The sequence below is a fragment of the Mobula hypostoma genome, chromosome 10 (genome assembly GCF_963921235.1).
Source record: "Mobula hypostoma chromosome 10, sMobHyp1.1, whole genome shotgun sequence".
Classification (NCBI taxonomy): Eukaryota; Metazoa; Chordata; class Chondrichthyes; order Myliobatiformes; family Myliobatidae; genus Mobula; species Mobula hypostoma.
In genome coordinates this window covers 123,810,327-123,824,684 of record NC_086106.1, presented here as the reverse complement: position 1 = coordinate 123,824,684, position 14,358 = coordinate 123,810,327, and the positions used below count along the sequence as shown (strand labels likewise).

Genomic DNA, 14,358 nt, shown 5'->3' with positions numbered 1-14,358 from the left:
TGAGTTTTCCGAAGACAGCCCTCAGCCCCTCCAGAAGAGCCATAAGGTTTGGCTAACTTTAAAAGTGTTGATAAGCTAAACGGAAACAAAAATAGACGGTGCCATACCTATCTCAAGAAATACTTATTATAATGTGGATTTTATATTACTCAATTTTTTTTTGTTCACTCGTTCACTCCGTTCTCCCCACTTAAATGAGAATATATATGTGTGTGTGTGTGTGTGTGTGTGTGTGTGTGTGTGTGTGAGTGTGTGTATGTGAGAGTGTGTGTGAGTGTGTGTATGTGAGAGTGTGTGTGAGTGTGCGTGTATGTGAGAGTGTGTGTGAGTGTGCGTGTATGTGAGAGTGAGAGTGAGTGTGAGTGTGAGTGTGAGTGTGAGTGTGAGTGAGTGTGTGTGTGTGTGTGTGTGTGTGTGTGTGTGTGTGTGGAAAACACAGGGAAATCTTTTCTGTGTAATGGACACAGAATCGTTCACTTACTTTTATGGGTACTGCAATGGGGGCCCTCAACTCACAGGTAGGAGAGGCTATCCCCCACGGCTAGATGTTTCCTCAAACTCAACCCAGGGTCATCTACTGGAGACCTCAGCCTTGGAATCACACTCCCGTTGTCTTTTTTTTATTATTCACGTTTCTTGGTTCTTATTTGTTCAGGGAGTAGATCGATTAAGCTTTATTCTGCTAATTTCAATGATATATTGACAGATAAATACACATGGCTAAGGATAAATTAAAATTCATTTCTTTTAATGTCAATGGGCTGTTAAATCCAATCAAACGCAGTAAAATTCTATCCAAATTTATAAAAGAACAAGCCCATGTAGTACATCTACAGGAAACTCACTTAAGTGATAATGAGCATGGAAAACTAAAGAGAATGGGCTTCACTAATTTGTTTTTCTCCTCATATAAATCAGGACACAGGAGAGGAGCTGCTATTCTTATCTCAAGCAAGCTAAATTTTGAAAAGGTATTCGAAATGGGAGATAAGGAGGGCAGATATATTCTGATAAGGGGGAATATAGATGGAAATTCAGTTACTCTTTTGAACATATACGCACCCCCATGAAGTGATATTAGTTTCTTTCAGAAAATTACTAATATTATGGTAATAGAAACAGAAGGTTTCCTGATATGTGGTGGAGGCAAAGTTAGACTCTTCCAATAGAAAAAACCTATGAATCAAAATCCTTACATAAGAAAGTTAGTACACTCATTAGTCTGCCCCCCCCCCATTCTGTATATACAAGAATAGACTATTTCATAACATTTGGAAAAGACTATGAAAATACTGGCGTGGAAATTGGAAAAAAAAAAGATAGCAGAAAATAAAATTCATAGAATTACAGATCCAAGAACAAAAATGATAAAAAAAAAGCTAAGTGAAATTCAAGAAGCTTTTGAAATGTTTTACAAAACTCTATATTCCAAAGCTCCAGGGGGAAGCATAACCCAAATTGAATTCTCTAGAGATACCCACTTTAAGCGAAGAACAAAATAGAACGATGACTGCTGACATGACTGAAGTTGAACTAAAAGCTGTAATTAGTAGGCTTAAATTAAGCAAGTCACCAGGATCGGATGGGTATAAGGCAGAGTGGTACAAAGAATTTTAAAAATGAGTTAATTCCTGTCTTACTCCCCACACTGAACTGGGCTCTAAAAAAGGCATAAATGCCCCCCAGCTGGAAGGAAGCGATAATCTCAGCTATACCAAAAGAAAGCAAGGATAAAATGGAATGTGTGTCATTTAGACCAATATCTGTTCTTAATGTAGATTATAGATTATTTACCTCCATCAAGGCCAAACAATTAGAAGAGTTTCTACCCATACTGATACACAAGGATCAGACAGGTTTTATACAACAACGCCAAACACAAAACAATATACGAAGGACACTTCACATTATGGATCATATACAAAAAAAAATCGACGCAATAAGCATGGAGACTGAAAAGGCATTTGATTCGGTTAATTGCAATTTTCTTTACAGAGTGTTACATAGAATTGGGTTCCATGACATAATTATTAAAACTATACAGGCAATATATGACAATCCTACTGCTAGGATTAAAATCAATGGATATTTATCAAATAGTTTTACCCTAGAAAGGGGCACGAGACAGGGTTGTGCATGGTCACCGCTGCTCTTTGCAATATATATCTGGAAGCATTAGCTCAATACATCAGACAAATTGAAGATACCAGGGGAATTACTACTAAAGGGACAGAGCATATGTTACGCGGATGACATTTTGATCCATCTAGGGCGATCAACATACTCTTTACCTAAATTAATGCAATCCTTTGAACAATATGGCCAATTATCAGGATACAAGATCAACATAGATAAAGCCCAATTACTTTCATATAACTATAGCCCACCAAGAGAAATTGAAAGTAGATATCCTTGGGCATGGCAAACAGAGTCTTTCAAATATTTGGGCATCATTATGCCAAAAGATTTGGTAAAATTATCAGAATGCAATTATCAGCCTATATATAAAAAAATTAAGGAAGATACAACAAGAGGCAACCTAATTCCTTTTTTAAGTCTCAGTTCAAGGATTGAATCTATTAAAATGAAGATACTACCCAGACTACGATATCTCTTTCAGACCCTACCAATAGAGATTAATCAAAATTAATTCAATGAATGGAACAAAATGTTATCAAGGTATATATGGCAAGGTAAAAGGCCTAGAGTTCATCTCAAAACTGAAATTAGCCAAGGAAAAGGGGGGATGGGGCCTACCTTCTCTTAGAGGTTATTATTTTGCAGCACAGTTGAGAGCTGTGATATGCTGGTGCAACCCATCATATGATGCTCAATGGAAAAGCATTGAGGAGAGGATACTTCCCATCACTATACAGGCAATTTTGGCTGATAACAACCTACAAAGGTACATAAATACTATTGATAACCCATAGGTGAAATGACTCATAAAATATGGAAAACTATTATAAAAGAATATAAACTAGAGGGAAATATTGCAATTGCAATAAATGGTGTGCATATGACTTGGATTTTACGCCGAATAAACTGGATGCTAGATTTAAGGACTGGATAGCTAAATGAATAACAGTTCTTTGCAATATAATGAAAGGAACACTGTTCAGTTTTGAAATGCTTAAAGAGAAATACTTATCAAAAAAACAAGACTTTTATCAGCATTTACAGATGCTACAGTATGTTAATAGGATAGTTAAAAATGTAACCAAGGCAAGAACAAGTTTGATAGAGCTATTCAGAAAAGCATATAATTCAGATAACAGTAGTAGAATTATTTCAAGCATGTATAAGGGTTTGTCAAATCTTAAAACACATTCGACTTCATACATTAAAACAAAATGGGAGAAGGAAGCAGGGATAATTATATCTGAGGAAGAATGGACAATAATATGGAGGTATCAATGGAAGTGTACCAGTTCACAGAAATGGAGGGAATTCGGATGGAAAAACTTGATAAGATATTTTATTACATCCTCTCAGAAATCCCATTATGACAGTAACCTTCCTGTTTGCTGGAGAAATCGTGGAAATCAATATGCAAACCATCATCATATTTTCTGGGAATGCCCCGTTATCAAAGACTATTAGAGTGGGATACACAATGCCCTACAAGACATCTTTAAATGCAAAATACCCTTAGAAAGTAAGACCATATATCTTGAGTATATACCTCAAGAATGGTTGAAAAGAGATAAATATTTAATGAATATACTGCTGGTGGCTGGTAGAAAGACTCTTACCAGGAAATGGTTATCACAGGAGAGTCTAACTTTAAACGCATGGATGGAAATTACAATGGACGTTAACAAAATGGAGAAGATAACAGCATCTGTTAATCATAAGTTGGAACAATTTGATTCATACTGGAAAAAATGGTTTAACTACATAACACCTCATAGGCCTGATTTTATTCTCGCAAATCAATGAATATGTTGTAAAAAAAAATCACTCCCTACTTGTACATAGTTTTCTCCTTTTGTTTGTTCTTTCTTTCCACTCTTTTCTACAAGTGTATGCCTCAGATGAATGTTATGTGGAGATATGTGGCATATATGACTATATGATATATATGCACAATATCTGAAATACATCTTACGGAAATGTTTGTTTGATGACGAACTTCAATAAAAAAATAAGTTACAAAAAAAAAGGCGGCATCCATCATTAAGGACCCCCATCATCCAGGACATGTCCTCTTCTCATTGCTACCAGCAGGAAGGAGTAGAAGACTCTGAAGGCACACGTTCAACATTTTATGAACAGCTTCTTCCCCACTACCATCAGGTTTCTGATCAGTCCTTGAGTCACTATTTTTGATCTTCTTTGCACTATTTTATTTTTCCTGGAATCATAGAAAAGTACAGCACAGAAACAAGCCCTTTGGCTCATCTAGTCCATACCGAACAATTTTTTGCCTACTCCTACTGAGCAGAACCCAGACCATAGCTCTCCATACCCCTATTAGCCATGTACCTATCCAAACTTCTCTTAAGCATTGAAATCAAGTTCACATCCCCACTTGCTGATCCAGTTAACCACATTACCATCGGGATCGCTGATATAGATGACAAACAACAAGGGACCCAGCACCGATCCCTCTGGTACTTCACTAGTCACGGGCCTCCAGTCAGAGAGGCAACCATCTACTACCACTCTCTGGCTGCTCCCACAAAGCCAATGTCTAATCCAATTTACTACCTCAACTTGAATGCTGAGCGACTAAACCTTCTTAACCAATCTCCCATGCTGGACCTTGTCAAATGTCTTTCTAAAGTCTATGTCGACAACATCCACTACCTTGCCTTCAGCAACTTTTCTGGCAACTTCCTTGAAAAACTCTGTAAGATTGGTTAGATATGACCTACCCTGCATGAAGCATGCTGACTATGCCTAATCAATCCACATCTATCCAAATACTCATATAACCGGTCCCTTACAATACTTTCCAACAACTTTCCCACTCCTGATATCAGGCTCACTGCCTAATTTCTTGATTTATTTTTAGAGCCTTTCTCAAACAGTGGAATTACATTAGCTACCCTCCAATTCTCTGGTACCTCACCTGTCTCTAAGGATAATTTAAATATCTCTGCTGGGGCCACGGCAACTTCTGCAGTTGCCTCCCACGGGGTCTGAGGGAACACCTTGCCAGGCCCTGGGGATTTATCCACCCTCATTTGCCTCAGACCCAGCTGGTGGCGTAGTGGCATCAGCGTCGGACTTCGGGATGAAAGGTCCCAAGTTTGAATCCAGCCGGCTCCCCTCCACACTTTCCATCCGTGCTGGGTTCCGAGCTGGTGATCTCTTTGGAAACTCACCCGGCAGAAGGCAATGGCAAACCACTGCTGTAACTTGCCTCATACGTGTTCCCCACTACCTCAGAGAGGTGTGGAGGGAAATCGTTCACTAACTGGAGAAACTCCAGATGCGACGTACCATCATCACCAATTTGCCTCAAGACAGTAAACACCTCCTCCTCTGTAACCTGTATAGGGTCCATGAAGTCGATGCTGCTTTGTCTTATTTCTATAGACTATGTGTCCATCTCCTGAGTAAATACAGATGAAAAAAAAACATTTAAGATCGTCCTCATCTGTTTTGGCTCCACACATAGATTTTCAACAGGACCAGTTTTGTCCCTTGCAATCCTTTTGCTCTTAACTTAGGACTCTCCTTATCTTGTCTGCTAGGGCAACCTCATGCCTCTTTTAGCCCTCCTGATTTCTTCCTTAAGTGTTCTCTTGCATTTCTTATACTCCATAAGCACCTTATTTGTTCCTACTTGCTTATACCTCCTACACAACTTGCCACAATATCTCTTGAAAACCAAGGTTCCCTAAACCTGTTATCTTTACCTTTTGTTCTAACAGGCACATACAAGCTTTGCGTTCTCAAAATTTCCATTTTTGACAGCCTCCCCTTTACCAAGTACACCTTTGGCAGAAAACAACCTGTCCTAATCCACACTTGCCAGATCCTTTCTGATACCATCAAAATTCACCTTACTTCAGTTTAGAATCTCAATCCGAAGCCAGACGTATCTTTTTTCCCCATTTGTACTTTTAAACTAATGGTATTAGATTAGATTATGAGGACACTCAGTCCTCGTTTATTGTCATTTAGAAATGCATGCATTAAAAAATCATACAACGTTCCTCCAGAATGATATCACAGAAACATAACACAGACTAAGACTAAAACTGACAAAACCACATAATTATAACTTATAGTTACAACAGTGCAAAGCAGTACTGTAATTTGATAAAGAGCAGACCATGGGCACGGTAAAAAAAAAGTCTCAAAGTCCCAACGGACTCATCATCTCACGCAAGCAGCAGAAGGGAGAAACTCTCCCCGCCATGAATCTCCAAGCGCTGCCAACTTGCCGATGCAGCACCATTAGAAGCACCCGACCGCAGCGGACTCTGAGTCCGTCCGAAAACTTCGAGCCTCTGACCAGCCCCTCCGATACAGTCTCTCCGAGCACCATCCTCTGCCGAACGCTTCAACCCTGCCCCAGCCGCCGAGCAACAAGCAAAGCCGAGGACTCAGGGCCTTCTCCTCCGGAGATTCTGGACCACACAGTAGCAGCAGCAGCGAAGTAAGCATTGCAGAAGTTTCACCAGATGTTCCTCTGTGCTCTCACGTCCGTCTCCATTAAATCAGGATTGTGCACAGCACCCTACTTGACAAATAACAGACATCACCACCGGAGTGGCCGCTGCGAGCTGCGTTGCGCCGCCATCTTCTCCTCCCTCCTATGATCACTAGATGCCAAATATTCCCCTACACAAACTTCTGTCATCTGCCCTGTCTCATTCCCTAACAGCCGATCAAATAACACATACTCTCGCGTTGGGACTTGTATGTACTGATTAAGTAAATTTTCCTGAACACATTTGACAAAGTCTATCCCACTTAGTCCTTTAACAGTATTGGAGTCCCAGTCAATAATATAAGAACTTTATGCTTCTTGCAGTAGTCTGCAATCTTGCTACAAATTTGTTCCTCTAAATCCCACCGACTGTTGGGTGATCTGTAATATAGCCCCATTAACGGTGTCATATTTTTCTTATTCCTCAGTTCCACCCATTACGCCTCAGTGGACAATTATAACCATATATAACCATATAACAATTACAGCACGAAAACAGGCCATCTCGGCCATTCTAATCCGTGCCAAACTCTTACTCTCACCTAGTCCCACCGACCTGCACTCAGCCCATAACCCTCCATTCCTTTCCTGTCCATATATCTATCCAATTTAACTTTAAACGACAACATCGAACCTGCCTCAACCACTTCTGCTGGAAGCTCGTTCCACACAGCTACCACTCTCTGAGTAAAGAAGTTCCCCCTCATGTTACCCCTAAGCTTTTGCCCTTTAACTCTCAACCCATGTCCTCTTGTTTGAAACTCCCCCATTCTCAATGGAAAAAGCCCATCCATGTCAACTCTATCAATCCCCCTCATAATTTTAAACACCTCTATCAAGTCCTCCCTCAAGCTTCTACGCTCCAAAGAATAAAGACCTAACTTGTTCAACCTTTCTCTGTAACTTAGGGGATGAAACACAGGCAACATGTTAGAAAATCTCCTCTAGTCTGTCCTGACTGAGCACTGCCGTGACATTTTCCCTGACTAGTAACGCCACCCCTCCTTTCATCCCTCCCACTCTGTCGCGTCTAAAACAAGAGAAACACAGAATATTGAGCTGCCAGTCCTGCCTCTCCTACAACCACTTGTCATATCTTATTGTATAATATAGCATTTTTTTTGTATTGCATTGTACTGCTGTTACAAAACACAAAAAAAAAGCTTACATGCCAGTGATAATAAAACTGATTCTGAGCGGAGGGTCTGAATGTCGTCCTGTGGTTCCTTGACCGGACAGAAACTTACCTGGGTGAAAGACTTTACCCACTGACATGGTCAGGAAGCCATTCATCTTCAGGTACTGGGGCAGCGTAGTGTAGTTCCCTGCATGAGTCCTCCAATAGGAATGGTGATCATAAAGGCGGGTGGTGTCGGGGCGTCGGCTGGTCAGGAGCGATGTTCTGCTGGGTCCACAGAGAGCTTGCTGCACAACAGGGAAAGCAACAGTGGTAAATGGATCAAACTTTTCCCCAACCTACTACAAAACTCTGTCAGCGTCACAGAGTTTGGTGGTGCTGGATCAACACGTTTCCCAAGTGGCCCAGTCCAACACGGGTAAAGCCCTCTCCACTACTCAGCACATCTACAGGAAGCACAGTCACAGGAAAGCAGCATCCGTCATCAGGGACCCCCAACCATCCAGGCCAAGCGCTCTTTTTGCTGCTGCCATCAGGAAGGTGGTACAGGAGCCTCAGGGCTCTCGCCACCAGGCTCAGGAACAATTATAATCCTTCAACCATCAGGCTCTTGAACCAGAGGGGAAAACTTCACTTGCCACATCACTGAACTGCTCCCACAACCTATGCACTCACTTTCAAGGAATCTTCACCTCATATTCTTGTTTTTTTTTCCTTTCGTGTTTGCAGTTTGTTGACTTTTGCACACTGGCTGTCTGCCCTTTTGGGTGATGTCTTCCACTGATTCTATTATGGTTATTGGATTTACTGGCTATGTTTACAAGAAAACTAATCTCAGGGTTGTATATGGTGACATATATGTACTTTGATAATAAATTTACATTGAACTTTGGGATTCCTGAATGTTATTGTTGTTAAATATTAATACCCATTGACCATCACCAATTTTTAACCGAGGCACCACAGAAAGCATCCTATCTAGATGCATCGTGGCTTGGTACGACAAGTGCTCTGCCTGTGGCTGCAAGAAACTGAGACCTTCATAGACACAAATCAGCACATCACGGAAAACAGCCTCCGTTTTATGGACTCTGTCAACACTTCTCGCTGCATCAGTAGAGCAGCCAGCTTAATCAAATACCCTACCCATCCCATAAAATCTCTTCCCCTCCCGTCGGGCAAAAGATACAAAAGTCTAAAAGCACATGCCACCAGGCTCAAGTATAGCTTCTATCCCACTGTTACCAGACTCTTCAACAGACCTATTGTACGATAAGATGGACTTTTAGTTTCACAATCTACTTCGCAATGATCTTGCACTTTATCATTTACCTGCACTTTGTTATTCCTGTAGCTTTTACACTTTATTCTACATTGTTATTGTTTTACCTTATTCTAGCTCAATGCACTGTAATGATTTGATCTGTAAGAACTGTATGAAAGACTCAAAACATTGACAGTTTTATCTCTCTCTCCCCAGAGAAGCAGCCTGACCTGCTCTTCCAGCATTGTGTGTGTGTGTGTTGCTCCAAATTTCCAGCATCCGCAGAATCTCAAGTTTATGTACATCTCACAGTTCTAGTAACCCAAGTTGAACCCTGACCTCTGCTGTCTGAATGGAGATAGCATGCCCTCCACAGCCAGACGGGTCTTCCCCGGCTGCCCTGGTTTCCTTCCACGTACTAATTTTCCTTAAGGCTAATTGGCCCCATAAATACACCTCACCTGATTGGCTGTCAGGAGAATCAGGGTGGAACTGATAGGCCAGTGAGGGAGAATACACTCAGTGGCCACTACGTTAGATAAAACCGCTCACCTGAACATTAATGCATAAATATCATCAGCCAATCACGTGGCAGAGTATTCATGTATGCTTAGATGACAATTACACTTGAATTGAATCATTATCCCTCTCAACTCCATTCTCCTGTCTTCTTTCCCTGTAACCTTTTGCGCCCTGACTAATCAAGAACCTATCAACCTCCTCTTTAAATATACCCAATGATGGCCTCCACAGCCGCGTGTGATAATAAATTCCACAGACTCACCATGCACTGGCTAAAGAAATCCTTATCTCTGTTCTAAAGGGCCATGCTTCTATTCTGAGGCTGTGCCCTCTGGTGCTAGACTCCCAGAGTACAGGAAACATCCTCTCCATCTTCACTTTCTCCAGATCATTCATTGAAGTGTAGGTAATACCAATACATCACAGGATTCAGAGGTATATTTTTATATACTGGAACTATTTAACTTACTTGGGCAAAAGCATTATTGAAAACAAAGCTCTTGGATGCAAGTTGGTCAATGTTTGGTGATAAGACGGTAGTATCTCCATAGCATCCCAGACTGGTGCGCAGATCATCAGCAATGATGAAGAGGACATTCATTTTTCCTGATGGGAGAAATGAAATTATAAATGCTAGAGAAAGAGTGAACTTATCCTTGAATTTAAAAGCACTGAAAATGACAGATTGGATCAGTTAACATCATTCTATTTGAGAAGGTCCATGAGATGTGTGGGTTTCACACTCTTGCCGTAGGCAGTACTCTCTTTCCACCAGTGACTAAAAGTGTTGATTCTGAAAAGGTTTAGAGCAGCGTTTCCCAACCTGGGGTCATGGCATTGGTTCAAAATTAATTTATTATCAATGTATACAACATACAACTGTTGCAATGTGAGCATTATTAAAAGCAAGTTAATACTAATTAGGATAATGGGGGGGAAGGGGAGTTTCACTTCCGTTCTTTTCACTTCCAGTGTGCTCTGTATATAGAGTTCCTGCCATGCCGTACGGGTTGTGAAAGCCTCTGTATATACATAACGGTTTTGACGTTCGAGATAAAGTTGTGACTTTGGGCATGAAATTGTCAAGTGTGCCTTTTTCGAAGTAGAAGTTACCACATATTTTTGGCAACGAGGTGAACTGGTTTTGTGGACGTGTCAGCACATATCGAACGGGAGCAACAGCTCCGATAAGGGGCCTCACGTTCAGATGGCTACGTTTGGGACTATCAGTGAATTTGTGAAGGTTATGGAGGACTGGCCAGAGTATGAGGAAAGGTTGGGACACTTTTTCTGTGCCAATGGAATTACTGAGGAGGCTAAGAAGCACTATATTCTCATGGGTATGTGTGGGGCAAAGACTTACACGCTAACAAGAAATTTAGCCACACCGCGGAAACCGGGGGAAATTCCATATGACGAACTGGTCAAGCTCGTGGGGAACCACTACAATCCGAAACCTTCTGTGATAGTCCAACAATGTAAGTTTCACAGCCGTTTCGGGAAGCCAGGTCAGTCTGTGGCCAATTTTGTGGCCGAGCTTCGGCAGCTGTCGGAGCATTGTGATTTCGGAGCGGTGTTGGAAGACGTGCTCCGTGACTGATTGGTATGCGGCATTAATAATGATGGCATACAACGCCACCTGTTAGGGAAAACCCCACCGCTGACTTTCAAGAAAGCCTTAAAGATTAGCCAAGGCATGGAGATGGCTGCTAATAACGTCAAGGATATACAGAAAGGACATGGGGGTGGGGGGGTTTGCAGTCAGCGGCAGTGCACCAAGTCGGGAGGGAGACTGGTAAACAGGCAAAGCGGGTGGAATGTTTCCGGTGTGGAGGGACGCACTATGCAAATGATTGCAAATTCAAAGACACTGTCTGCCGTGCTTGTAGCAAAAAGGGACATTTAGCTAAAAAGTGCAGAAATTCAAAGGCTGGGCAGGGGAAAGCTCTACAGGCTCAGGCAGCCACACGCCACCTAGAAGATGCAGATGAAGAGGCAGTGTGTGCCTTCAACATGTTTGGAGTGGAAACAGATGAGGAACCACCTGAACCATATTATGCCACATTCACTGTCAAGGGAAAGGACATTAAATTTGAGATTGACTCAGGGGCTACTGGATCGGTCACTGGAGAGGAGACCTACAGGAGGACATGGGGGTCCAACCTGCCTCCCATCAAACCGTCAAAGCCCATTCAACCCAGCACTTAAGTCGATCAAACCTCAGGTCTTAACGAATTGCCTCCTAGTCCAAAGGGAAGTTAAAGGCCAATGTTTGTGATGATTGGTTTCCAGAAAAAGGAGTGATTAACAAGGTATTTACTTGTTTTCTTTGTCTCATCGGCCACCAGCCAGAAGTCACTGAGATTCACCAGTGCCATCTTAAACAGGAAGCTGGCATTAAAAAAAAGGATAGGAACCCTGTTTTAGAGGGATATGGGCCAAACACCGGAAAATGGAGTAACTGCACCAGGCAATCTGTTAGGCATGCAAGTGCTGGTCCGAAGGGCCTTCGTCCGTGCTGTCTCACTGTACCCCGTATCTGGGCTACCAACATGCGGTGACACAGGAAACCGTAGATGTTGGAACAAAGAAACAAATTGCTGAAGGAACTGAGCCAGTCAGGCAGTGTCTGTGGACACAGGGGACAGTCAGTGTTTTAGATCAAGGCCCCGAATCGGGATTAGATAGACTGAGTGCACCCAGTCTTTTTCGCAGGATTGGGGAAATCAAACCCTTGAGGCCACAGGCTTAGGGTGAAAGGGAAAGGACTCAATAAGAACTTCCTTTTTTACATAAATGGTGGTTTATATATGGAATGAGCTGCCAGAAGAAGTGGTTAAAGCAGGAACAATAACAACTTTTAAAAGGCACTTAGACAGATACATGAATTGGAAAGGTTTAGAACGTTATGGGCCTAACACTGGCAACTAGGACTAACTGGACCGGGGCACCATGGTCAGTACGGACCAGATGGGACGAACGGCCTGTTCCCATGCTGCATAATTCTAGGAACTCTAAATGCAAAGAATGGAGGGTAATCTGTGGTGCATCTTATGGTGTCATGTCTACAATGGAAATGCTGAAACTCATCATCACTGTGACATACACTCAATGGCCACTTTATTACGTACACCTACACATTAATGGAAATATCTAATCAGCCAATCATGAGGAAGCAACTCAATGCATAAAACTACGCAGACATGGCAAGCGGTTCAGTTTTTGTTCAGACCAAACATCAGAATGGGGAAGAAATGTGATCCAAGTAACTTTGACCTTGGAATGATAGTTGGTGCCATATGGGATGGTTTGAGCATCTCAGAAACTACTGATCTGGGATATTATTGCACAAAAGACTCTAGAGTTTACAGAGATTAGTGTGAATAATTTTAAAAACAACGTCCAATTTCACCTTCAGTCTGTCAGTAAAACCTGCCAATCAATCTATGGACTGTATTTATTTAAAAGGATTTTCAGCTGTCACAAGCTGTCTGTGTTTAGGCAGAAGGAAATGATAGTGAATCCCAATTACGCTTCTCAAAATATTAGTACTGATTAATACCGCTAACTGCTTAGCAGAAGTGAAGACAGAAATTCAGTCTTGTAGTACCAGATTTTTGCCCACATTTCTGGGCCCAGGCCCATTTTGATGTCTAAAACCAGAAGGCATGCTTTTAAAGTGAGAGTGGACAGTTGGAAGCTGTGCAGATCAGAATAGTTTTATTTAATTCACAGAGGTTAGTGGGTGTCTGGGATGCATCGGTAAGGGTGGCAGTGGAAGCAGATTCAACAGAAACATTCTTAGATAGGCATATGAACATGCTGGAAATGGGGGGATGTGGACATTGTGTAGGGGGAAGGGATTTATTTACCAGGGCATTTGATTACTAATTTAATTAGTATGGCACAAATATGGGATGAAGGACTGGTTCCTGTGCTGTAATATCCCATGGGCCACGTTCAATCCATCTTCAACTTCTGGTTTAAGGTGTCGCTGGTGAAACACACTGACACCTTACTAGTGCAAATAAACCTACTAACTACTCTGTTAATCACAAGTTTTCTGGACACGATCACTGCAGTCAATAGCCTGTTACGACCTGTCATTTTTGCGGTGTAAACTGGAGTCTCAAAGATGCAAAAGGTTGCCGTGTGATGGGTATAGACCTAATCCAGGCAGCAGGGCCCCAAGCCCAAGAGCGAGGGATGAGACGATGTTTGGCCATGCTGGAGGGGCCTCGAGACTGAATTGAAGTGGCAGGGCCAGGCGTCCAAAAGTGAAAAACAAGCCGACAGTCGGCTGGGCTGGGTTGTAAAGGTCAGGATGTCAGGGCCAGAGGTGGGGGACAGGCCAGTGATCAACTCACTGCTCCACGAGGTTGACTTGTCTCTGTACTGAACTGAGGCTGTGGCCTGCAAAAAACAGAGCCCCAGACCGGCTACAGTGACAAGCAAGCTTCGTGGCTGTGGACTCACTTTCATGAACTTTACTCCTGGGTGTTATTTATTTACTTTTTATTGTTAGCACAATTTGCTGTTCTTTATTTTGTACATGGGTGTTTAGCGATCCTTTTTAATGGGTTCTGTTGGATTTTTGACTGCCTACAAGATGGTGAATCTCAGGGTTGTATATAGTACACGTACTTTGGTAATAAATAAACAGACTCTTCTCTCGTAGAGCTGACACTTTCCACACCTGACTTCATGGACTCTGTCTCATAGCAACACTACCACCACTTAGACACGACAAACCCCCTTCACCAG

General features: G+C 42.1%; 1 protein-coding gene across 1 annotated transcript in view; it reads right to left on the bottom strand.

Annotated features, from left to right (window-relative positions):
- ids (iduronate 2-sulfatase) overlaps window positions 1-14,358 on the bottom strand; it is a 71,531-nt gene that overhangs the window by 42,084 nt on the left and 15,089 nt on the right. The window contains exons 2-3 of the mRNA XM_063061146.1: window positions 10,064-10,200; window positions 7,918-8,095 (exon numbers count right to left, since the gene is read on the bottom strand). Coding sequence (XP_062917216.1) covers window positions 7,918-8,095; window positions 10,064-10,200 — 315 coding nt within the window. The remainder of the gene's footprint in view (window positions 1-7,917; window positions 8,096-10,063; window positions 10,201-14,358) is intronic.